The 24302-nt window shown below is 45.8% G+C and overlaps 3 protein-coding genes across 10 annotated transcripts in view; 1 reads left to right on the top strand and 2 right to left on the bottom strand.

Annotated features, from left to right (window-relative positions):
• SBF2 (SET binding factor 2) overlaps positions 1 to 532 on the bottom strand; it is a 255910-nt gene extending 255378 nt beyond the window's left edge. For 3 of the 8 annotated variants that reach the window (XM_080593223.1, XM_080593226.1, XM_080593224.1), the window contains exon 1: positions 289 to 491. In XM_080593223.1, the coding sequence (XP_080449349.1) occupies positions 289 to 343 (55 nt within the window). In that variant the 5' untranslated portion in view covers positions 344 to 491. Of the gene's footprint in view, positions 1 to 288 lie in introns of all 8 variants that reach the window. The other 5 variants (XM_080593221.1, XM_080593228.1, XM_080593227.1 and 2 more) reach the window with 4 other exon arrangements.
• On the bottom strand, positions 460 to 6423 carry LOC308196557 (uncharacterized protein; the record flags this gene model as incomplete). Its single annotated transcript, XM_080595693.1, has 2 exons — positions 5470 to 6423; positions 460 to 2931 (listed from the first exon to the last, which is right to left on the bottom strand). The coding sequence occupies exon 2, from the start codon at positions 1246 to 1248 to the stop codon at positions 460 to 462; it is 789 nt and encodes a 262-aa protein (XP_080451819.1). The 5' UTR covers positions 1249 to 2931; positions 5470 to 6423.
• Positions 6424 to 6591: 168 nt separating this feature from the next.
• Positions 6592 to 9343, top strand: ADM (adrenomedullin). The gene is made up of 4 exons (XM_080593335.1): positions 6592 to 6718; positions 7307 to 7417; positions 7669 to 7809; positions 8233 to 9343. Exons 2-4 carry the CDS (start codon positions 7320 to 7322, stop codon positions 8501 to 8503), a joined length of 510 nt encoding a protein of 169 aa, XP_080449461.1. The 5' UTR covers positions 6592 to 6718; positions 7307 to 7319; the 3' UTR covers positions 8504 to 9343.
• The last annotated feature ends 14959 nt before the right edge of the window (positions 9344 to 24302 follow it).

Below are 24302 nucleotides of genomic sequence, written 5' to 3'. Positions count from 1 at the left end.
CCGGCCGGGAGAGCAGCCCCCCCGCTTCCTCACCGTCCCACTCCGCCTCGGGAAAGAGGGCTTCACCCTCCCGCGGCTCCCAGCCCGCCGTGCCCCTCGCGGGGGGAGGCCGGCGCCGTCGCCCCCGGGTGCCCTGCTCCCCGCGGCGCGGCCCGGGCGCCGTGTGCGCGCCAGTCTCCTCCTCCCGCGGCCCCGCCGGAGGCGGGAGGGGGCCGGGGCCGGGCAGGAGCGAGGGGAGGGGGGAAGAGGCCAGGACGGCGGAGCAGCCCTGCGCGCAGCCACACCTACCTGTCTTCTCGTGGTCATAGCCCACCACGATGAAGTAGTCGGCCAGCCTGGCCATGGCCGAGAGGGGCCCGTCTCGGGCCTCGACACCCCTACTGCAGCGGCGGCGGCGGCGGCTCCCGGGCGGCTCAGCATCCTCCCCGGCGCGCCCGCCGCAGGACAAGCGGCACCATCTCAGCCATGTTGGAGGCGCGGGCGCGCTGTGCGCCTGCGCGCCGCCGAGCCCGCTGCGCCGTGACCCCGCCGGGCTGGGCGTGGGCTGCGGGATCGCCGGCGGCACGCGGAGGCCGTGGCTATGGTCCGGCCGCGCTGCCCCGGGCCGGGCGAGAGGCAAGCGGGGCCGCTGGGGCCTCGGGACCGCCAAACCACGCAGCAGATGCTACCCTCGGCCGGGCCCCTCCTGCCCGCCGCGGGCTTTGTCTCCTTGCAGCACCACGGGCTGTCCGCCCGGTGAAGCACCCGCCCCCCGGGCACCGGGCATTTTCTGCAGCGATGGTGGCGGGCCCGGGCAGCCCCTAGTGCGGCGGTGCGCGCCCAGCTCTCTGCCAAAAGCTCGGTGTGTGAGCGGGGCTTTGCTCGACGCCCTGCGGCGGGGACCTCTGAGAGGAGCTGGCGGGGGCGGGGGCCGGGGCCACGGCCCCCCTCAGCCTGTGCGAAAATAAAGCGGGCTGCGAGCTGCGGCCGGGAGCTCTTCCTGGGGAATCGGGACCCACATTTCCAGGATGTTTCCTGTTTACGTTTTGTCCGGGATGCGCGGAACATGTCGCTGCCGAGAGGAGGTCCGACTGCGGCGGCGCTAACTGCCCCAACGGCCGGGCGCCGACTGCCCCAGTGGTCGGGCGCTAACGGCCCCAACGGCCGGGCGCTAACGGCCCCAACGGTCGCGCGCTGAACGCTCCAAGGGCGCCGTGCCCGCCGTGCCCGCCGGCCGCCTGCCAGGCAGCCGCGCGGCGGGAGCAGCATTTGGGCCCCGCTCTCCCTCACGGCGACCGCACCGGCGGGGCAGGGGCAAGGCGGGCGTGAAAGCGGAGGCTGCGGCGCCCTGCCCGGCCCTGCGGTGCGGAGCGGAGCGCGACTGCCCACTCCCGCCGGCTGCCCCGGCCTCCCGCCCGCCGTGGCCGACGCGGCCGCCCCGTCAGTGCGGGTCGCGGGGCTTGCGCCGGCGTGCCGGGGATCGGGCTCGTCGCCCTCCCCGCCTCCGACGTGCTGCTTTGGGGCGCCTCGCAAAGCGGCGGGGAGAGGTCGCGCTGCTTGTTCGTGACGTGCATGGGAGGCCGGCACCTTTTGGACTCTTTACCCTCAAAAGCCCGGCGGGGTTGCCAGCAGTCGCAGAGATGCTGCTGATAAACAGGGTGTCTGCCAGTGCGGTGCTTGGCTAACTGGCTGAGAGTCTGCCAAAACATTATGATAAGCTTCCATGTACGTCCTGTTTGACAGCACAGAGAGAACAAACAATACAAAGGACATCAGTCACACCACAGCGAGGAGCTGCAGCAGCCGCGGTGCACATGGAAATTCAGCAAATTCGCTGAAGTTGCTCCTGACCATCCACCATCGAGCAGAACCCAGCAGTTAGTCACTAGCAGTTTCACAGAGACATTTCCGTTTCAAGCATGCAATATTTACACCTCCTACTTAGCTGAGACATAGCAATGCAATGTCTTGCTGATAACCCGGGGGCAAATTAGCTGGGAAGCTTCAAGAATCAATTACAATGTTCTTGCTCGTACCTTCTCACAGAAGGACTGCAGTCAAAATCTCCTTCAAGCAATCAGCTTCATGGCTTAACTATTTTGAAGTCAAACACCATGTAGGAAGATCTAAGGTTTAATAAATTGCTTATTAACTTTGGAAATAACATATATATACATCGAAAAAAATGGTAATACTTTTCAAGAGACGCACGCTGTGGGGTCAGTCACTTCCTATATTAGGCAGGAGCTAGAAGGAATGAATACCTTTCTTAAATTACACATAGGCTTTTTGGACCGTGATCCTGTAGGCTGTAATGACTGAAACCCAGAAAGCTGCTTTCAAAACAGTGAGTTTTTTGATTAAAGCATTTCTGAAGTACCAAAAAAGGAATGCAAATCTTAATGAAGACACACATTGCTGGTGAAGTGGACAAGGATAAGGCTCAGCACCATAACTCCTAGGGGTGGACGCTGCAGCTGTTCAACAGCACAAAGCCAGGACATGCAACAGTTTATGAAAGCACAGGATAATGTTGTGTGTAGCTAAACCTGGAGCGAAAGTTTAGAAACGCTAAGAAATTACCTAATTTGGAGCTCAAACAGAACCTTAGGGTTATCATATCTGCACTCATAAAACGGTTCAATATGCAATGACAAATCTCAGTACTTAAGTCTCACTTCTCTTTTAAGGCAGCACCTCTGGGAGGAGAATACCATCTAACAATTTTCTCAGGGCATTAACAAATTAACAAGAGGAAAATATTACTTATTGAGTCTCCAATAGTACTAGCACCCACTTTATATACAGCCTTGTTCCTTCTTCCATCTAGACCAATACAACCAAAGCTTGGTTAGTCTATAAAGCAGGTCGTAAGAAGTGGCACGTCTTAGGTACTCGTGGCAGGATGGGCACCGTTCATCTGGGCTCCAACACAGCTGTTTGGCTGTATACCTGCATGGACACCAAAAAGGTTCAGTCAGCCATAATTTACTTTCTTAACTTCCCTTTAGTAGAGAGTAATCTAATATTCTTATAGGACAAACGAGGAAGTGGAGCAGACATTGTTTGCTCGCTTAAAGTCTAATGCAAAGTAAACTGAACTTTCATCCAGACCACCAAAAATAAAATTCCCTCTGTTCCAGCAGAGTAGCTTGGCTGCTACCGGGCCATGAAGGGGTTCCTAGAGCAGCAGCTGTGGGTGGACACCAAGGCCTAGGTCTCCAGCAGGACCTGGGCAAGAACTGTGGGGCAGTGTCCCCCCCCCAGGAGACAGAAAGCATACAAGGGATAATGTTGCCGCATTCAGACTATGTGCTTAGCACCAAAAAGATGTGAAGGTTCTCAGCAGCTTGTACAGTCAACTTCTCCTTCAGCAAGTATGAAGGTCACATTCAGCCTGCAGTCCCTTAATCCAGTGTCACCCTTCAGTTTAGTGACACCCCTTACCAGAAGAGGAAAGCAGCCATGACCCCAAGCAGTTTTTCTCTGCCAATATGCATCTCCCTCACTGAGGAGGTTTTGTTTAGCATACTCAAATCTACCAGACATGAGGCACACTGAAACCATCGCATTTCCAGTCAGACCACTGGAGATGGAATTGTCCCTTGTCACTGTACCCTTGACACAATACAGCTGTCTGAGTACATGCACCAACAGCGAGGCTTTTCTGTGTGGAGCTTGACAAGGGTTTTACACGCTTCATAGGTTGTCGTTCTTCTGCTAGTACCATCTTTGTGCTGATTTTATACAGCCTGAAGTACAATCAAGTATATTCATACTCATTGCATATGAATTCAGTAAAGTTTGTACCAACCTGGAATGAAATATGCAAAAGCACTCCCACTGGCTTCAAATAACAATTTTCTTGCATAATCAACATAGAATATTTGCCTCAAACTTATTTGCCATTGATGCCTACAGGTGTTAAGACCTTTGCTTTTGGAATAAAACTTCACCTGAATAAAATACTGTACAAAAGAGCACAAAACAGCAGGGAGATCCTCACAATCTCCCTGCTAGATAGATGTTGTAAAATTTTCTGTACATACCGCAATACTGAGAGGTTGAATGACATGCCCAAGATAACCAGTAAACAAGTACAAGAGCCGGATGTTTCTCCAGGCCAACTTCTCTGTGATGGATGAGGCAGCACCCAGAGGAGAGCCTACACTTCTTGAAAAGAGCCCAGTCTTGCGGAACTGTGTGGCATTGCCTCAGAATAATACTTTGCCAAAAAAAAGTCCACAGAACACTCTGTATCATTTTTTTGAAATGTAAATAGCTATTTACAAAGTAATTTTTATGAAGCAGAACTTATTACTACCTCATTGCACAAATTCAGTGACTATTGCTCATTTTCAAGCTGCTTGGGAATGCAAGTGCTGAGGAAGAACAAAACGAGCATCTGAACTGAGAATGTGATGTTTTGTGTTAGATTTGAAACCAGCTTTACCTGCTGAAGCCCTTTCACAAATCACGTCAGCAACAAACTGCATCTCGCCTGATCATTTATGTGCCAAAGTTTGCCTGCACGCAAAGCTGAATGAGCTAATTTTGTGTCACTAAAATGGCCATTGTAGTCAGCATGGCACTCACATGTGACTTGTCTTAATAGTATTATTATTCCTAAACCAATGTAGGATTCTTTCTGCATTGTTTGCCTAAGAGTATACAAAATGCACTTCCCTTCTGGCCAAGGATTCTAATGAGGGATTTTCCAGCATTTTGGGAAGTGTGGGATTTTTTACTGGAACAAGAGATTTAAATTAAATCAAAGCAATGCCCGTGACACAAAATCCTGCCTTCTCATTCAGAGAAGTTAGATTCAGTTCCAGCTTCTGCTGATAAAGTAAACCTGCGGACTCCCTCGAGCCTGAGCTGCCTCATGAGGTCTCGGAAGGCCGCTCACTGTGATGTGGTGCAGTTGCGCGGCTCCGCTCGCGACACCGTCCCTCTCTAGGCCACCTCTTCCCCCGTTCTTCCCGGGAAAGAAACCGAGCCCCTCGCTCGGTGCACTTCTGCTTCGGAGCACGGTCCGCGTGGAGGGCAGCGGAGCTGCGGCTCCACGGGACCGCCCGAGCCGGCGGCGGAAGGGACGAGGCAGAGCCCGGGGCTGCCCGGCTCTCGCAGCCGCCTCCCGCCCCGTGCTCCGGCCGGGCAGGTGCGGCGCAGGAGCGGATCCGGGCTTGCCCCAGAGGCCAGCTCACGGCCGGGGAAACGGAGCGGGGGGGAAACTGACCGCCAGCCGTGCGCTGCCCCTCCGGGGCGGCAGCGGGCAGGGCGAGCCGCTGCCACCAGCTTGCCCCGGTCGGGGGGGGGCCGGAGCCGGGAGCCCCCGGGGGCCCGGCCGCTGCTGGCGAGGGAGGCGGCAGCTCCCCCCGAGTGAGCCGCGCGTAGGAAAGTGTCAGTCATCCCCTCGCACATACCTCTCCGGGGTGCAGCAGGGAGCGCGGCTACCTAGCAAAGCAGAGTCACGAGCACGTAACTCACCTGATCTCTGAAACACCGCGCTCGCGGCGAGATGCGGGCGAAACACCCGGCACACGCAGCCCGGGGCCGGCTCCGGCCGGGCGCGGGGCGAGGGGCGCTACCCCTGGGCCGGCGGGGAGAAAACCGGCCCGGCGGGGAGAAAACCAGCCCGGCCGCGCCCGGATCTGCATCCCCTGCGCGGCGAGAGCTCTGCGGGGCCGAACAGCCGATACAGGCTGCAAAAAACAGGTTTTGCCTCTGGTCAGCCAGGAGAATGCTGTTAGAGCCCCCGGTCCTGCAGACGTTCGGGCACTGGTTTAGCAGCGGAGCCGGTGAAGTAAGGGCAGTCATGTACACCGAGCTGCGGCACCCGGCGAGCTGCGCAAGGCTTGCTTGGAGCCGTGACCCCGCGCACCTCAGGTGCTCTGTGTTTGTGGCAACGGCACCGCTCCCCTTGGCCGAGGGCACAACTTGCGCTCCTACCTTCGCCTTCCAAACCCATTGAAACTGATTGATTTGAACGGATCAAGTACATCAGGAACACTTTATTAGATGAAAAATGCACCTACGTTGAGTCATAAATATTAATGACGGCTGATTTGTCACCTCTTAGCTTATGTAAAGAAGGCTGACATCCATTATAGTTACTCATTACAATTCAATTGTCCAAATATGGATTTATTTGTGAAACCTTGCTGTTTGATGGATTTGCATGGATCTTGAAATCGATCGGGTCCGGTTCCTACGCTCCTCCTTCCCCCCACCTGAGGTTAACGTGCCCGAAGTGAGAAATCACGGCACGGTCTGTAAGTGCAAACTGACTTCTGTACTATACCGGCAGTTAAAACCACTGTCCCCAGCAAAACAGAACGAGGGGCTTAGCAGCTTTTGCAATTTATGCCAGGACTCGGATTCCACACCTAAAAGCTGTCGTTATAATTCTAAAAGTACCACGGGGGGGTGTTGAAGATAATTTACATGAATCCTCCAATTTTCCCCCAGGATGGGTTGCCCCCAGTCCATGCTAGAACGATTAAGCAGTGCCTGGGATGTGGGGGTGGGGGTAAGTGTCAAAGAGAAATCGCCCAGCCAGGCACGCCAAGGTCCACCCACTTCCCCCGCGCTGCGCTATAAAAGGGAGTGGTGGAGCGCAGCTCGGCAGTGGTTGCTCCAGACACACAAAGACAGAGCTCTCGCTCCTCAGGAAACCCTGCGAGCTCGGATCGCTACTGCGAGAACGTTTGTCTCAGTGGATTAGCCTCACTTTCAGGTAAGAAGCTTTTTTTTTTTTTTCCCCTAAAAAAAAAAAAGATGAAGGGGAGGTGGAGAGGAAGTGGAAATCTGCTAAATCTGGGCTGTTTTGAAGAGCTTGAAGTTACGCTGCAGAGCCTTGCACTGGCTCTTGGCATCAGCTGCAGTTTACAACATAAGGTCCAGAATTAGCTAGTTCTGCGTGTGAAGCGAGAAGATGAGCTATCGGGGATAAACTTCCAGGCAGCAAAACACTTCTCGGAGTTGGGAAACGATGGATCTGAAAGCCAGCTCCCTCTAATCTCGTGGGTTTGCTGAATCCTAATGTAAGCCGCTGGGGGTATTATGGCAATCCTGCTGGTTTTCAGCCGCCTCTACAAGTAAAACTCTCGACAAACGTAAACTTTAGAGGCTCTGTTATTTACTCTGCGATAAGTTGCTGAGCAAATACTAGCTTTTGGTTCATGTCGCACACAAAGTTCCCGGTAGCCTGGGGGCTCTACCGAGGGAAGAGGTTCTCGGAGCCACCGAAAGAAAAAGAAACGGACAGACCTTATTTGGCTTATCTTAGCAAACATGCTTATAAATTCTCTTCTCTATCCACCAGGAGTTCAGCCAGAATGAAACTGGTTCACGTAGCCCTGCTCTATCTCGGCTCTGCGACCTTCTTCGGGGTGGATGCTGCAAGGGTGGACGTAGCGACAGAGTTCAAAAGAAAGTGAGTATGGGAGCGCGCCCAGCCGCTCTTGGAGCCTCCGCGCCCCAGCGCCGGGCTCCGGCTGCGACCAGAGGGACCGGACTCCCTGCGGGAATTGCACAGGGCCGCGTGCCCTTTCAGGAAGCATCCCCAAAAAAGTCCGAAAAATCTCAGCGCTGGCGAAGATTATCGCCCCTCGAATCTGTTTGGCTTGGCTCCCGCCCTGCAGGCTTGCACTAACAGGCTGTCCTCTTCCTTTGCGCTCCTTTCAGATGGACGAAATGGGCACTGAGCCGAGCCAAGCGGGACGTGAAGCCCTCGGGCGCGCTCCGAGCTCTGGGAGCAGCCGCCGCCGTGCAGCCACTCGTACGGCCCCAGGACGTGAAGGAGGATCCCCGCGTCTCGCATCCCAGGTAACTTCCAGCTCGAACCCTCCGGGCTCGGACACTTGCTCAAGCTAGCAGAAAGTTTCCGGGTCCCCTCGTTTCCGGGTGTTTCGGGTCCTTGCTGCAAATCCCCGAGCCCCGGAGACAGCTCCTGCAGGGAGCCGCCTCCCTTTCCCCGCGCTCTTCAGCCGGCGGAAGATAGCAGCGCTTTCACTGCGAAAGCCAAATATAAATAGTAACTTGAGCTCTGGATCCCTAGATAAAGTAACGGCCACAAAACGGCGGGGCCTCTCCTCCCGTGGGCAGCGAGCTCTGCCCCGCGCTCGGGTCGCCCCTCTCCCGCCGCTCGGCGGAGGGCAGGGCCGGGGGGGCTGCACGGCGGGTCTCCTGCCCTCTCCTCCGGGCCCCACCGCGCCGCTCTCACTCCTGCTCTCTCTTCCTGCCTCGCAGCAGCCGGGAGGATGCTCACATCCGCGTCAAGCGCTACCGCCAGAGCATTAACAGCTTCCCCCACTTCCAAGCCATCCGCACGGGGTGCCGCTTCGGGACGTGCACGGTGCAGAAGCTGGCCCACCAGATTTACCAGCTGACCGACAAGGATAAGGACGGCGCCGCCCCCGTCAGCAAGATCAGCCCCCAGGGCTACGGCCGCAGGCGGCGCTCCCTGCGCTCCCCCCGGACTCTGCGGGCGCTCCCCCGCGCACCCGCGCTGGGGGTGTGAGCGCCTCGGCCGGCTGCACTCAGGCACGGACACTCCGGGGGCTCGTGGAGGACTCGCGGAGAGCGTCCGTTCGGGCGGGACCCCGGCGCGCCCTCCCGGGGCCGGGGGCGGCGGGGCAGCGAGGACCGGCGGGACGCGCCGCCGGTGCCGCCGCCGAGGGAGCTGTGAGAGCCCCGCCGGGGCGCTCCCGGTCTCCTCGCCCTCCCCGGGCGAGGCCCCACCGCCGCCGCCTGGGGCTGGAAGGCGGCCGCCCCTCGCGCCGTGCTCGCCGCCGGGGGCCGGGACCGGGCCTTCGTCGCCGGGAGGCTGCGCCCTGCGCTGCCCGGCTCCGGCCGCCCCGAGGAGGGGCGCTCGGCGGAGCCCCACGGCCGGCGGCCGGCCCCCGGGCAGGCCAGGTCGCCCCCACCTGCTCTACCCTCTGCGCTATCTGCACCCGGCAGGGAATCGGACACTCACTAGTCCCTGCGGGGACTGCGATATACTTGAACGTCACAGAGAGGAAAAGTGCAATTGTACGTGGTTTTTGTTAATTATGTGCGGTGCGGTGTGTGTGGATCATGAGATACGTATCGATATTTAAGATTGTCCTGTGTCATGTCCTGTTTGTATCTTTTTTGGAAAATATATTTTATTTTTATACGTTTATATATATATATATTGCATATGGGCATTTTAAAACATTGTATCCCCTCTATTTTTCATATCGTGAATGTCAAACGTTGTTAAACTCTTTTTCCATACCTTTTTTATCTCGCATTCCAGACTGGTGAAAGATGTAGAGAATGTATCAGCTGTTCTCCATGGGTAATATGTGAAATAAAGTAAACACTATTACGTAAAGCTTTTCTGTTGTTTTTAGTAGGGGCAGGTGGTGACGATGAACGAACCCTTACTTTCTGCAGTCCTACCCTTACCTACCTGGCATGGTAATGCTGTGACAGCCTGAAATGTGGCAGATACAGACTTTGTTAGCAGCTGCCTTATCTAGTCAAATCAAATAAACTCAAAAGAGTGCACGTTAAAATCCCAGGGCAAAGCTGTTGAGAAGGCTCTAAGGCCTCTTTTACCCACATGTCCCAGCCAGGGCTGAAACGTGTCACAGCTTGGATTGATCGTGCAAGTTTATTTTTTGCCCTAATTAATCAGAGAAACAACTGCACACTTCAACATTGCACAACAAAGTAACAGATTTATTGAGGGAGCATGTTCCAAAAATGGTCATAGCAGCTTCCAAGGTTATTTATGTTGAAGGATTTCCTGGGCCACAGTTCAGGTTAAAGTTAAATGGTGACCGGTTCAGTGTGGGCAGTGTTTTTCATCTTGGATAAAAGCTTAGCATTAGGGATTTCGTTGTTTTGTTCTTTTTTTTTTTTTTAAACGAATTCCAGCCACAGACCAGAAAACAAATGTGAAACTGAACCTTATTAATGCACCAACAGCACCATCTATTGGTGTCGACTCTTCATCCTTCAACAAAACAAATCCCTAAAAAACTAAACAAGTGTATTTGAGTAACATTTTGGATCAAACGTACCATTTCCCCTAAGGCATGTATCTCTGAAGACCGTGGACATAGACTGAAGAGGGTAAGGGAACAGAAGCACTAAATGCTGCTAGAAGAAATTAAGTGGGTATATTTTTTTATTTTTTTTTTTTACCTAAGTGCCAAAGGAAAACATTATTTCCAAGAAATAATCAAAAGAATGAGCAATGGTACACTGCCAGGAAAATTGCTGCAAAAAAGCTTGGGTAGGAATTCAGTCAACTAGATAACTGGCATATACTCGTAATCATTTTTCTCCCCAAAGTTTTGAAATTCTGCTGAGTGCTTATTTTTAAGCTACTTTCCTAAACTTTTTCAAACTAGGAATCTTGAGAGGTGGGTTTTCCGTTTGAAATATTCTTTCATTTTATTTTTCATTGTTTTGCTTTATTTTGTTTTTAAAGGCATATATGTTGCCAGTTGCCAGTTTTAATCACCATCTGTTTGTTACCAGCTGAAAGAGAATTTGTGTCTCTGCTGCTGATGGCCTTCCTGGTCCAGATTTTCTAGGGTGTCAACATAGGATGGGGAAAAACGTAAAGACCTAGAGAAGTATGGACTGAAATGTATCAGACTTCCAAATACCACCTTCTAGTTGACAAGGAATGATGGCAATCACACAATCTTCAATGTAGACTACAGCTGCCAGCTGAGACACAAGCAAGAGGCTATTCTGAAATCATTTAAAGCTCTTCAAATTAGGCTAGTCGCTACTTACTAGTTTTGGGGAGCTTGCAGTGGGAAATTACAATATGTAGGTGAAAGCACCGAAGCTACCCAAGTACATAGCGCAGCTGGAATGACTTCCATAGAGCCCTACACTTTAATAGCTACAGTATTTTATTTATGGGTTACAAAGCTAGCACCTTTATCATCTAAACTTGGGACATACTGGACTATAGAGTGGTTAAGTATGTATATACCAACCAGCTACCTTTGTTTGTGTTAATCTTTTCTTCATTTACTGCCAAAAAACAATGCCCACTTAAAATCCCTTTTCTTCCCTCCTTTCCCTGATAAAGATCATTTCACTCAAAGCTGAAATATCCTTGGCCTAACCACAGAGGGTTAAAATCGGGAATTCTGACCTTACTGGAGCTCCCTAAGTGCAATTCCCATTTGGAAGGTTCAAGAGCACCACCTGCCGTGGTTGTAGGGAGAAGCAAAACTTCACAGTTGCAATAAACAGGAACTAAAGAAAAGATTCCCCCATCCCCACAAATCTTGAAAACCATAACGACTTCTAAAGCGCAAAGACCAGCACTGCTGGACCAGATACACCAGAAAGCAGTGGGTAGCCCTGTGTCTGGAAGACAGCATGTGTTTTGAATGGCAGGAGGAATGAAGCTGAAAAGTAAACTCCCTGGAAAAAGAGCAACTGAGTATTTTATCTAACCCATAGGCTAGATAGGCCGGGGGAGAATGACAGAGCAAGCAGGGACTCCTTCCTGTGGCATGGCTAAGGCCGCATCCTTAGGATCATTAGGATAGTCTTGGGGAGCTGTTCCCTAAGGGCTAAAATAAACAGAGACAGCATTCTCCCTCCTCGTCCATTTCTGCACCTGCCCCAGATGAGATCTCTCCAGGTGAGAGTTCTTCCTTCTGTGCGAGTTCTTTCTTCTGTGCAGGGGACATTACTGAAGAACTTTGGTTAATGCATCTTTTCACTATGAACATCCCAGCATGCACAATGCTGGGCATGAACTTTCAAACAGTAGTTGAAATTCATATGTGAACTTGATTAAAATCTCTGAGGAGTGTTAGTGTTTTGACCCACCCTGGGGTCTCAGCGAGAACAAGCCTGTGAAACCAGGAAAAAACACAGGAATAAGATGCAGCCCTTCGGCCTTCAGGGATGAAAATGAGCAGCTGACTCCCAGTGCTCACAGATGGTCAGCCCATGAGAGCAAGCTTCCTCATAAAGTCCTAGAAGTTGAAGAAGAGTGGGGTGCTTAGGTCAAGGCCAGCCTATGCTCTAATGTGACAGATGAGAAGTGGAAGATGGCATCAAATGCCTCCAAAATCAGTAGCATCTGTTTACATAACACCTTAGTTAAAGTATCAGGTTCTAAAAACAGCCTTGTGCCTTGTAAGCCACCATTTCAAAGGCTGCTTGAAACATGACTATAAGCTGAGTTCAAACAAGATACTGAATTAAAAATAATAATAATTAAAAAAAAAGTTTTACAATGGTGAATATGTATTGAAGCAGAAATTCATCCTTGTGCATCAGTCTATCCAAGAACAAATGCCAAAGGAGTGGTCACCATTCTCAGCAGAGCCTCCATGGTGAAGTGTCAGGAATGTTCACAGAATATTCTTTATGAAGTACTATTTTGTTCTGTGCCTACCCTAGAGACGTCCCATGGCAAACAAAAAGGACTTTGCTATAGACAATTTTTATTAGCAAAATTGATTGCAAAGGCTATTTTTATCTCAGAAAGACTTTTGTGGCTCCATTATTTATTCTATATGGAATGGTGGCAAGAGGCCTAAAATGCTGATATGCAAGCATTTTCCCATAAATCCTAGTGTAGATCCCCTAACCTGGAGGACGGAACCAAGTAATCACATTTCTTTCTCCAGAAGGTACCACAAAATTTACTTCAAGCAACCATGTCGTGGGGAGGACTGGAAAAGACGTTTGTTTTCCGAATACATCAGAAAGCCATCAAAGAGTTCTGCCACTGTTACCTAGGAATGACTTCTACTGTATCCAAAAAGTAGAGATACTGGTGTACTTTCAGATGATTATCAAAATCTGCAAAGCATCTTGGTCCATGCTAGTAAGAATTGCAGTCAGGTGCCAGATATAAACTTTTTCTTCAAGTACAATGACAGAAAGGGGAATACTAATGAACACTTTGGCACATATGAAGCCTTTTCTGGCTCATTGAGTACCCAAAGGACAGCAAGTCATAATTAAAGCCAATAATGGCAACTCCAGACAGCCATCCAAATATTTTCCTTGTGCCGTCAATACACCGTTTTATATTATCTCACATCATACTTAAGTAGTGGAGAGCACACAGGCATCAGGAGAAAAAATTCCAACATGACTGAGTACTACCAATAACTAAATCCAATTACTCCTAACTAAAATTTGTTTATTGCGTTCACAAGGGTTTGCTTTTATTATCCAAATATTTCTTAAAGAACACTTTTTTCACCAAATAATTTGTGTCAACTTGGAAATTGTTTTAATTTTCAAATACTTAATTCTTTGGAACAGGGTCATATATCCTTCATGAGGAGAGGAAGCATAATTTGTTCATGAGGTAAAGAACATTGCTATGTAAAACTCTTTTTACAACACACTAGTCAAGGCGCTTGATAAGTGTAATGTCTCCAAATGAAAAACAAATGGTTCCATTAAAACTAGAATCCATGGCTTGATAAGACTGGAGTTTTTTGCTTTCCAAATTCCCAGCAACAACAACAGCAATGAGGAGTCCAAATGAAAACTTTTGATTAAGTTTGATTATGTGATAACTTTTATCAAAGATGTAACTACACCTCCTCATCTTCCATCCACTTACAAAAGCCTGTTTTTTTTCCAAAAGCAGGCAAGACCAGTCCAACCCAGCTGAAGTCAAAAATTTTGTAATAAATACTGACTCTCAAAATATGTTTGCACAATAAATATTCCTCCAACACTTCCAGTTCACTATCACTTTCCAGATGTCAGTTTGCAAATTCAATGTAGCTATTCCAGTAATTATAAAACTGTTAATATTATTTTCATGCTTTCCTAACATAGTGTAATAACAAACAAACGTCTGGGTCTTAATCTCTTATGTCCAGTAGTACTGGCAGAAACAGGATAACAAACATAAGGGATCTTTCTTATCTGTTAGTTCAGGAGCAAACTAAGCAGTTCATCAAACAAACATGATTATTGTCCTTTTAATAGGTGGTTACTGTCACAGGAGTTATCATGAAACCCACACACTCAAAAACTGAAAGGCCGCCATGTAATCCATCTCACTGCTGTTACAGGAGAGCAGTAAAGGGAGTGGGGGTTCCTCATTTCCCCTTACATGACCTGACTCTACTGTGGCTCTCTGCTAGAAAGCAGTAAGCCCTCAGAGGCCACTGCGCTTCCCCATCTGCACAGAAGGACTCAGGAGCAGATCTGAGTCTGCACACTGGAAGAAGACAGCTGCACCTTGTAAAGTGTATTTGTTCTCTTTAAAGCCAAGGAAAAAATGATGGGTTTCTAAGTCCCTTTTTCTAAGTCTTTTTTTTTTTTTTTTTTTTTTTTTTTCCTGGGGCTGTGAAACTCTGCTTCCCATTCTGCATAAGGAACAAATTCATAGTCTGGCCCTTTATTGATAAACAAGACAAATATGCAACTGGCATATATCATTAGTCTCCTTACTGCCTACAGACATCAGACGTTCTGTTGGTGACGTACTGGTGAGCAAGATAGGAATCTCAGCACCAAATCCCAGGCCTGAGACTGATCCCATCTAATCGAAACAAAACCTCTAGTGACTTCAGCAGGAAAAAAGCCTAAGCCATAGCATTCTTTCAAAACCATGGCTATTTCTACACTGAAAAATTGTATTGTAAGTTACGCTTTGTACTTCATTTATTCATGAGTTCTGTTTTTGAAGACTGATGAAACTGCTAAAAATTAAAAGTAAGGGACAGGAACTGTGTCATAAAGAGGTAACAAACCCAGACTGTTCATTTCTGAAATGAGTTCAGCAATGTATGATCATTGCTGCTCCTCCTAAGTGGATGTGGTACTGCTGGCAATGACAGCTTCAGCAAACATACATGTATGAAGTGAGGTGCTAAATGTGTTCATGAGGGGGCATTGAATACCAGAAACTTCCAGTGTTCTTGTCCAAAACCCAGATGCCGTTAATGAATTAGGATTTTGGAGTGTTTCAAACACTATGACTTTATATAGCAGCACTTCCTTCCTCCCCTCTCTCTTCTCTCTCTCTATTTTTTTTAAATCTCATCACCTATTCTGAAACCTCACGAAAGGACATATCCAGACAACCAATTCAAATGAGACAATGAGTGGTGTACATAGTTTACAGCAGAAACTGGCAGTCAGAGCTGCTGCATCAGTCAGGGCACACACACAGACAAGGTAATTGGTAACTATTTAATGAAGGGTATAAAAAGATTTGCACAAAGAAGTGAGTCCTGCAAAGACAAAGATGATTTGCTGAGTGATTACTCACATCATCTTGCCCCAGTCTGATTTCATTAACTTCTGATAATGGAGGAAAAAAACCCTCATATTGCAAGTGCACAAGGGCCATTAAACCTGATTTATTGTGTTAACCACACTGCAAGACAGATAGAAACAAATGATACGTTTTTTCCATGGAATGTTGTTAGAGTTTGTGTACCAAGATATTTTTCTCCTTCTACTAGTCTGGCACATCTGTACAACTTTGCTGCCATCTGCTGTCTTCTAAAGAAAAATAAATCACTCTCATTTAAAATTATTGCTGGATGTCAAAGTGGCACAGTGCTGCTGCCAGCAGGGAGGCCTGCGTTACACGGATTTTTTATCTGGCCTGGGCTGGTTACTCAGTATGCTGAGTAAGGCCTAGGCTCAAATTTTTAATTCCTCCTCAGCTTTACTCAGAAAAAGCAAGAACAGCACAGTACCTTTACATATTCTGAGGAAATGGAAAAAGGAAACTATTTTGTTCTTTCTGTTATTCTTAGCAAGCTCAGGGTTTACACTTTACCAGTTGGATGCCTAGATGTCTCCTCTATCCCAACACCACTTTTGCTGTAGGCTACCAAGATAGCCGTGACCATAGCAGCATTTTTGGAGAAAAGAATGTTTTCAAGGTGTGACATGAAGGGATCAAAGGAGAACACTGGCTCTTCGAGTGTTATGGGAATTACCTATTCACTGATGAGTAAAGAAGGCTGAAATTAGAAAGAGCAGCATTGCCTATTCAGGAGCATTCATGAATGGAGAGATGTGCACATGCTCTTCATTTCTAGACAGAAAGATTTTTAAAAGGCAGGAATTAGAATAGTGTATGATGAATCAGACTGACCTGCCATTTATTTAAGTCATAAACAATGCAGCCCCTCAGTGGTAGTTAGATGTGAGCTTTGGATTGGAATCACAGTCATATTAACTCTGATATAATTATGCTATATATACTTAGTACAATACAAGTATTCTTATTTTAATAAATAACCCACTGCAAAATATATTAATTATAACAGATAATCCAACACTTGCAGAAGGAAGTAGTATATCTAGTATGAAAGGTTTCTTCAAATTCTACCTAATGAAGATAAAGAAAATAGATCTTATAAAAGATTGTAAAGATCTCTGGGCTTATGTGAACTTTTAAAATTATTATTAATACTGCTGAATACAAAAACAGGCATTGGAGAAAGGACCTTCCAACAGAATACTTCTCATCTCTCTGACTGTAGAATTTCTTCATAAGTTATATACAATGTGATGCCTACGGACAACATTCAGCCCTTCCATGTGTTTAAAAGAGGTGGTTGAAGCAACATATTTTTGATTTACTTCTGTTTTGGATTCAATGCTGGTTAAATTTGCTTTATACTGGATATACAGTGATACACTAATTAATTCATTTAGCCCATCCAGTTTACATGTTATATGCTCTGCTATGAATGGTTACAAACCTGAAAATGGAAATGTTGTATGGAAGTGGTAGGGGCATCTACATCTTTATTTCCTTGCTTTCAGACAGGTATCAGTCATGTTCCCAAGCCAGAAAAACAGCTTCCCTCTGCCTAAATTTGTAGGGCCCCAGGTATGGCTACAAATAACGTGAAGCACTGCAGTTACCAGCAGTTCTGGCAGAGGAGTGGAAGACAGGACTAATGAACCACCACTACCCAATAAATTAATGCACATGCACCTATAAATCATGGGAACACAGAAACACATGCAAGTAAACACACCTAACCAGTAAGGCACTATAGGACTGAAGGGAAAAGGCCTGAGAAACTTGGGCCAACTGTCATGTACAGGGCATATCATTAGCACTAAACACACAACTGACAAATATAGAAGAAGAGGAATCAAAGCTACTGCCAGCGCTTTTCCATTAAAGGCTGTTTATGAAAAGTAGTGGGGGTAAACCTCTGTGTAATGAAGCCCAGCAAGAATCTGAAGAGCACACAGAGCTGCTGGGGCAACCTTGCAGCAGTCTTGAAAAAAAGAATTATGCAAAAACTAATCTGAACAGTCCCTGTACTGAACAGGTCTCTGCTAGAAGATTACGTTTGTAGTCAAATTACTATTTTGAAACAGTAGCTCTATACTTATATATGTTTGAAAAGGTCTTTGAAGAGATATTTCAAATTTTGTTCCAGATTCTGTTTTGGCTTTCCCTTTGGATTCAGTTCTGCTCTTTGGTTTAAAACACAGCAGTTTGAAGCCACCAGTCGTAGAATCATAGACTACTTTGGGTTGGAAGGGACCTTAAAGATCATCTAATTCCAATCCCCCCTGCCATGGGCAGGGACACCTTCCACCAGACCAAGTTGCACAAAGCCCCATCCAGCCTGGCCTTGAACACCTTCAAGGATGAGGCATCCACAGCTTCTCTGGGCAACTTATTCCAGGGCCTCACCACCCTCAGAGTAAAGTCAAGTTACTGAATTAGCCTGGATTTTAACTCTGTCAGCTATTTTATATAAAAAGTAAGTATGGCTGGAGGAAACAAACAAACAAACAAACAAACAATAAAACAAACAACAAACAACCTAGATCTATGATGGAGAAAGGGACTGGAAATCCTTGATCCTTTTAAGAAGAGGGGAGGTGCTGTAGGCCAAATCAGAAATGCTGAGGAGGGAAAAATGATCGTCAAGCTGTGTATAGCAGCAGCCAGAAGTCAGTGTGTTGGACATCATCAGGAAGGTTACTGAGAATGTGCGGGTCAGTCTGGAACTACACAAAACCTCAGCCACCCTGTGTCTGGTACACAGTTCTGACCTCTACATCTCAGGAAGGATGTAGTGGATTTACAGAAGGTACAGAGAAGAGCAATAAAAATGATCAAAGGGATGGAGTGGCTGTTTTCTGAGGAGAGACTAAAACGGCCAGAACTCTTCAATGTGGAGAGACAAAGGCTGAGGAGCGTGATGATCACAGGTACAAACGGTACAAACTCATTAAGATGGTGGATAAGGTGAATGTAGAAGTGTCATTCACCAAATCCTGCAATACTAGACCTAAGGGGCAGGGCACTCACTGAAACCAGTAGGGAAATGGTTTAAAACTTGTACAAGAAATTCAAGATTTTTTTTTTTTTTTTTTACACAGAAGCTGGTGAATTTCTTGTCCCGTGAGGTTGTGGAGGTAGATGGCATCAGCAAGTCCAGAAAGGAATGAGAAAATATGTCATGTAACAGTATCAAGACAGATACTATAGGGCATAGGCAGGGGCATAGCATTTAAACTCCTTAATCCAATGATGCTGGGAGAACATGAGGAGAACAAACCCCAGGAAGAGGCCAGGTTCACATGCTGTGCCTAAACTCTACCTTCTTCTTTCACCTCAGGACAGCGGGGACAGCACATTGGCTTAGATAGACTACTGCTCAGACCCAATCAGACACTTTTTATGTTCTTATGAATAAAGCTTTTGTGTTGAGAATTCCCTCTGTGTAAGAAAAGCCACCCTATCATGATATACTGGGAATGTGAATGGTGCTGATGCTCTAGCAGAGGACTCTAAAACTGGCTAATGAGAGCACTTACTGATAGAAAAATACATGTCTATACTTAAGAAATACTGACAAGATTGTTCTAGCTATACATCCATGTACCCTCTAGCAGCAGCTTGAATCACTCTGGGATTGTAAGATTAGAATATAGTTAGCTCTACTTTGTGAGGTCTTGCAATGTACATAGCAAGAGAAAAACTCACAAAATCTCTGGATGCAAGGCATAACAACTTGTGTTCATGGGCCAGTAGTTGTAACTACTATGAACATAGCTGGGAAGGTCATGGAAGCAACTGGCCACTCTAACTGCTTCAAGGGTGCTGCAGAGTGGAATAAAATGTATTGATGGGAACTATTTTAATCATGTTCTTCTTTCTCTTAGCTGTTGTTTATTTAAGAAGACTGTTTTAATGCTTGTCTTCTTGTCAACCACTGTAGCAAGAGAGAAACCACTTCGTCTGACATCAGCTAAGAACAGCAGAGGCCCATGATGTGCCCTAAGAGTATAATAGAACTGAGTGATATTCAATAACAGAAAAAAAAAATGCTTGGATAAGAATTTATTCTTTGCTTTCATGTGTCTTGCATATTTCTGTAGTCACAAGTTTTTTGTTGATTAAGGAGTTTTACTTTTACCCTCCTTTTTTACACCAGAATCTCTGCTGATGAAGGATGAATAGGGAAAGTGTTGACCTTTCTCTTTATGTTCCAGTTAATAAACACAAATAACACTTTCTTGTATCCGTGCCCAGTTTGGATAAAACACAGTCTGATAGGAACTGTATCCCAGATGTTACATCTGATAATTAGGCAGCTTTAAAATGTAACATAGCTGAATGTTATTAAAACAACTAAAATAAAATTAAACCTTCATCCCTGACATATTTTTGTCCTGCAGGAAAACATAGGTTTTTGCCTTGAAAAGGTCATTTTAAAGAAGAAGCATAATGATTTAGAGGAAGGTAGCTTTCAGTTCTAGCTTGTCTGTATTAAATACTTTGCAATAAACTGCTCATCGGTGGCTTATTGTAGGCAAAACAGTCAGCTGGTAAGCCCTGTAGCTTTTGTGTATTCTAACACACTTCCAGTATGATCCAGAAAATTCAGGCAAGAGGTAATATATTTGATCACATGACTTGTTATCTTAAATGGTTTCATATGTGGTATTTGCTCTTGTTATTCGACATGACTCAAGTTGACCTCATTGTTTGTATGCCTGAGAGGGAACAATTATGTAACTACTAAATGGTATGGTAGACAGCAGTGCCATGCAGGACAGAAGAAAAAAGAGAAATGCAATGTCTACCAAATTATCAGAACATCTTACACCAATATACTATGCCTATTTTTTTGTACTGTCCTACATTAGAGAACAGTGAAAAAGCTAACATTCATGCTGGCAGATTTGGGTTAATCAAGACATCCTGTAGTTCTTGTAGTCATTTAGAACCTACAATTTCTGAGATTCTCACTTACATCAGAACCTGAATATTCAGTTATAAAATCTTAAGGAAGATGTTGAGGCAAATATGTCTTTAGTTTTATCAGTGGTTTATAAACAACAGTTAAATAACATAGCATGAATTAAAGCTGAGCAAGTCACAAACACTGCAATTTTCTTCTTGGTACTGCCCTCCTTCTTGCAGAAGCATTTGTATTAACAAGTTAGAAAATGAAAGATGAAAGAGCCTTGGAAAATTCACTCTTATCTATTTAATCTAATTTTGAGCTTCTTTATTTTAGTTTTCCTGGCATAGATTTCAAGTTTTTGTAAGTAAAAACATTTAATATCTTATGAAACTGCAAGCCGTCCTCTTAGAACTATTATGCTAGATTTCAATTACTTTGAAGTCTTCAAGGAAGTTTTTGTTGAGCAGACAGAGGTTACTAGACAAAGTCATTCTATTGTTCTGAAGTCTCTGACTCCAATCTCATCTGATCAAATATCAGTAGCCAGTGAGTGACTGGATGGACAATACCCAGCTGAACTGGCACAGTGGGCAGTGTGCTAATGTTTCAGAAGTGTGGGCAATTTCTGCTGATTTCATAAGGAACCAACTTGAATTGCATGGCAAAAGGATGCTGGAGATACTTCAAGACAACATTAAACCGTGTCATAATTATCGAGCTTGTTATGCATCCTGTAAGGATTCCAGTGTCATGACTAAATCCCACACCTGAGGAACTGCAATCTGTATTCCCTAGTTCTTCCTCCTATTTCAGTATTTTCTATTTTAAGCCTTTCTGGGGTTGTTATGCACATTAATGAAAAGTGCTCAACTGAAGCACTAGAGGAAAGCAAACTGTTCAGAAAAAAAAAACAGTGAATACCTTTGGCTGTCACACGCATGCCCAATCAATGTGTGCTAGTTGGCTCTCTAGCCTGATAAACCTCCCTTTTTCTCCTGATGGAATTGTTGATGCACATTGAGAGGACATGAGCCCAGAGAATATGACAAACTGTTTCCCTGGAGCGTGGAACCGACTTGCCAGCTCTCAGGGAGGCAGACACTGGTGCACAGGGATTTATTAAAGCTTTCCTGGGATGCTTGACAACATGATCTTGCCTCCAGATACTGTGTTTCTTTCAATATGTGAGTAGGAAAGTCAGTTTTAATTAGCATGACTGTAAAGGTGACCAGAGCAAATACCAACTACTGTCAGCATGGTGATTACAGGTTCCTCATACACACTGCAACAGATGAGTGGTTGCTTTGTTTATGTGGTAGAAGTGGATGGCAAAGGAAAGTAAACACGATTTAGCTCACAGCCTAGGAATCCAGAGGAGGATGAGAAAAATATTTTTGCTTACTGTGACACATTCAGTGTTTTGCTCTGAATTCCTTGGGACTTCATTCGGTGTCACAGACATGAGAGAGAAATAAATGGATTAAATGGCTGATTAGAGTGCTCTTGTCCCTCAAATAGCTGGGATGGAACTGTACCAAAATACAGTTTTTAGGCCATGGCACAGCTTTAGAGCCTGTTGTTTTAATCTGTTCAGCACAGTCTGGTAATAACTGTGCTCAGTTATCTCCCTCACAGCTGCTACTTCCCAGTCTGAAAGTGATACTGCACTTTGGAACCGCAGCATTTCCCACACAGCCCAAAAGCCCACATACTGGTACTCTGAGGTGGTACTGCCTGACAGTGCTATCCTGAGGCAGAAGGCAATTACTTTCCCAGACACATGCTGTCAACTTTTCCACTTAAACAGCATTCAGCCTTTTAGGGTTCTTTTTCTGTAGCAGCAAACTGGGGAGTATCAACACCTCTGCTCTTTTGTAGTGCTCATTAGACCACGTGTTCCTTCCTAACTTTACTTTTGTGGTATGGTCCACTCCTTTCTGTAGGTCTCAAAAATATTATTCCACACAGAATGCCTTGAGAAGGTAATGGTTTTCCTGCATGTGTCTAGGTTATTCTGACATAACCCTTTTCCTGTAATATTGTCTGTCTAACTGTCAATGTGTTCAACAAATTTAAAATGCCATTACAAAGATTATGGTCTGTGTTCTATACAGATTTCCTCCAACTCAAACCACTGTGAAAATGCCTGGAATATTTAAGTACTGTCTATATTGTGCAGAGATAGAGTAGGATTTTGGTTTGTGATGACTCCTGTCTGAAAAGCTCCTCCAATATCAAAGTTATTTTCATCTTTGTCTAACATCTAAGATTTTTGAAACAACATTTAGCTAAAAATGGAAGCTGACATACAAGTGTATGCCAACTTTCCAAATGCTGAATTACAATTACTTTCTTACCTTGCTGCCACCTATGAAGAATTTGGCTACACAGTAACCCATAAATGGGCAATCTTGGTATGCAATACAGCTGTACTTGACTAAATATCTCCAAGTAATTACAGAATTACAAAGCCGAACCTGTATGATAGCATAGTCCATGAGCATGTGGGGACATCTCTCTCCCTGATTAGGTAAGTAAAATTTCTCTCTTTTAGAAACACCTTTATCTTCCTGGGCTTGATGACAGATTGTGGTGGTTTTTTTTCCTGTACTTCCTATGTACGTGACTCTCATTTTGTAAGGTAGTAGGACTCCCTGGGCAATTAAATGATTACCAGTAGTGACATTAAGGCAAGAAGAGAAAACAAGGATGCTATGGGGAGACTGGGAGACAAGAGCATGCAAACAGGCTACACCTTTATGGATTATGTCATGTCCTCCAAGGAGCAATCACTGGTCCCTGAGCCAAGCAGTTCTATGTGGTTCATGCCCATTCTGCTATGCTGCCATGGGGAGTGGTTGCCTATGTCAGTGCTGACAGCTGGGGTGTGGTAGGAGAACTGGGACCGTCTGGATAAAAAACAGTCAGGGTTCAGTCTCTAACTGCAAAGATGTAGACATCTGAAACAAAAAGAGCTACACGAGGTCAAAAACTTGAAGAGTAGAAATGAGGTAGTTAAGAAGAATGAGACAGGCTAGACATAGCACAGATTAGAGAATGTATGGTAGAAGTCAGTTCATAGGCAAGAAAACATTAGCCTGCAGGTGAATACAGTGTGCTGTTTTCATTTGTACAAAACAGTGGCACGGGTTCCTTGTGCAATAAAAGTGATTCAGAAAAATAAGTTCAAATAGCACACACTGGTCATGCTCTGTATCCAGAAGATCTACGAAGTATTTAGGAGGTGATATATCTAGTTAAAGATACTCTTTAGTACAAGAATAAATTAAATGTATCTAAGAACTTATAAAATATATAGAATCACAGAATATCAAGATACTCAATACTAATCTTATTTAGGAATGGTCCTCTCCATAATTCTGTGGAATATTCAGCTAGAGGCATAAATGTCCATTTTCATTGCCTTACTGTCTAAGAAAAGTGTCCATGTTGCTAAATGGATTTCCAAAGCACATATTTGCTCAGAACAGACCTTTGAAAACTCTAAATGAAATCTGCACGTGTATGCCAGTGTTTAGGTGTTAGTGTTCAGGTTTGGAAAAAGCCGGTTGGAAGGTAAAGGAAGTGAGAAGTGCATCAAGTAGGAATCTTTTTCTCTATGACCTCCTGTAGGAATCTGTAGCCTTTGTGAAGTCATGTTTTCTTTCATAAATCTGTAAGTAATTTTCAAGGAAACAAAAAATACCATCCTAACATTCCAGGACTATTTATTTCTATTATTTTAGTTATCTCCCCTCTATATACAATTCTAAAAAGATGTGTATATATGCATGGTTATATAGGTTAGTCATTTCATGCAGATATGCCTTCACCTGGACAAAAGGCTTTAAAACCAAAATCCCTTGAAAGGCAAAGTGGTAAGAGAAAGGTAACAGCTCATATAGACTATTATATTTTACAATAGAGAATGTAACTTTTAAAAGTTATAGGCTTATGGTTTACCTTGCTGAATTCAACACAATTAACAAATTGAGCACAGTTTATCTCCCATGATCTTCTATTTTTCTCCAGAAAAGTGCCTTTTCTGCCCTGTGATTCTCTTTTGTTCTTTATGTGGAATTTGATGGATCCCTCGCCTGTCTTTTTGGTTACTAGAAAGCACTGAAAAGAATA

This window comes from Anser brachyrhynchus, assembly GCF_964034855.1.
Source record: "Anser brachyrhynchus genome assembly, chromosome: 5".
In the NCBI taxonomy this organism is placed as follows: Eukaryota; Metazoa; Chordata; class Aves; order Anseriformes; family Anatidae; genus Anser; species Anser brachyrhynchus.
This window is presented reverse-complemented; position numbering and strand designations above follow the sequence as displayed.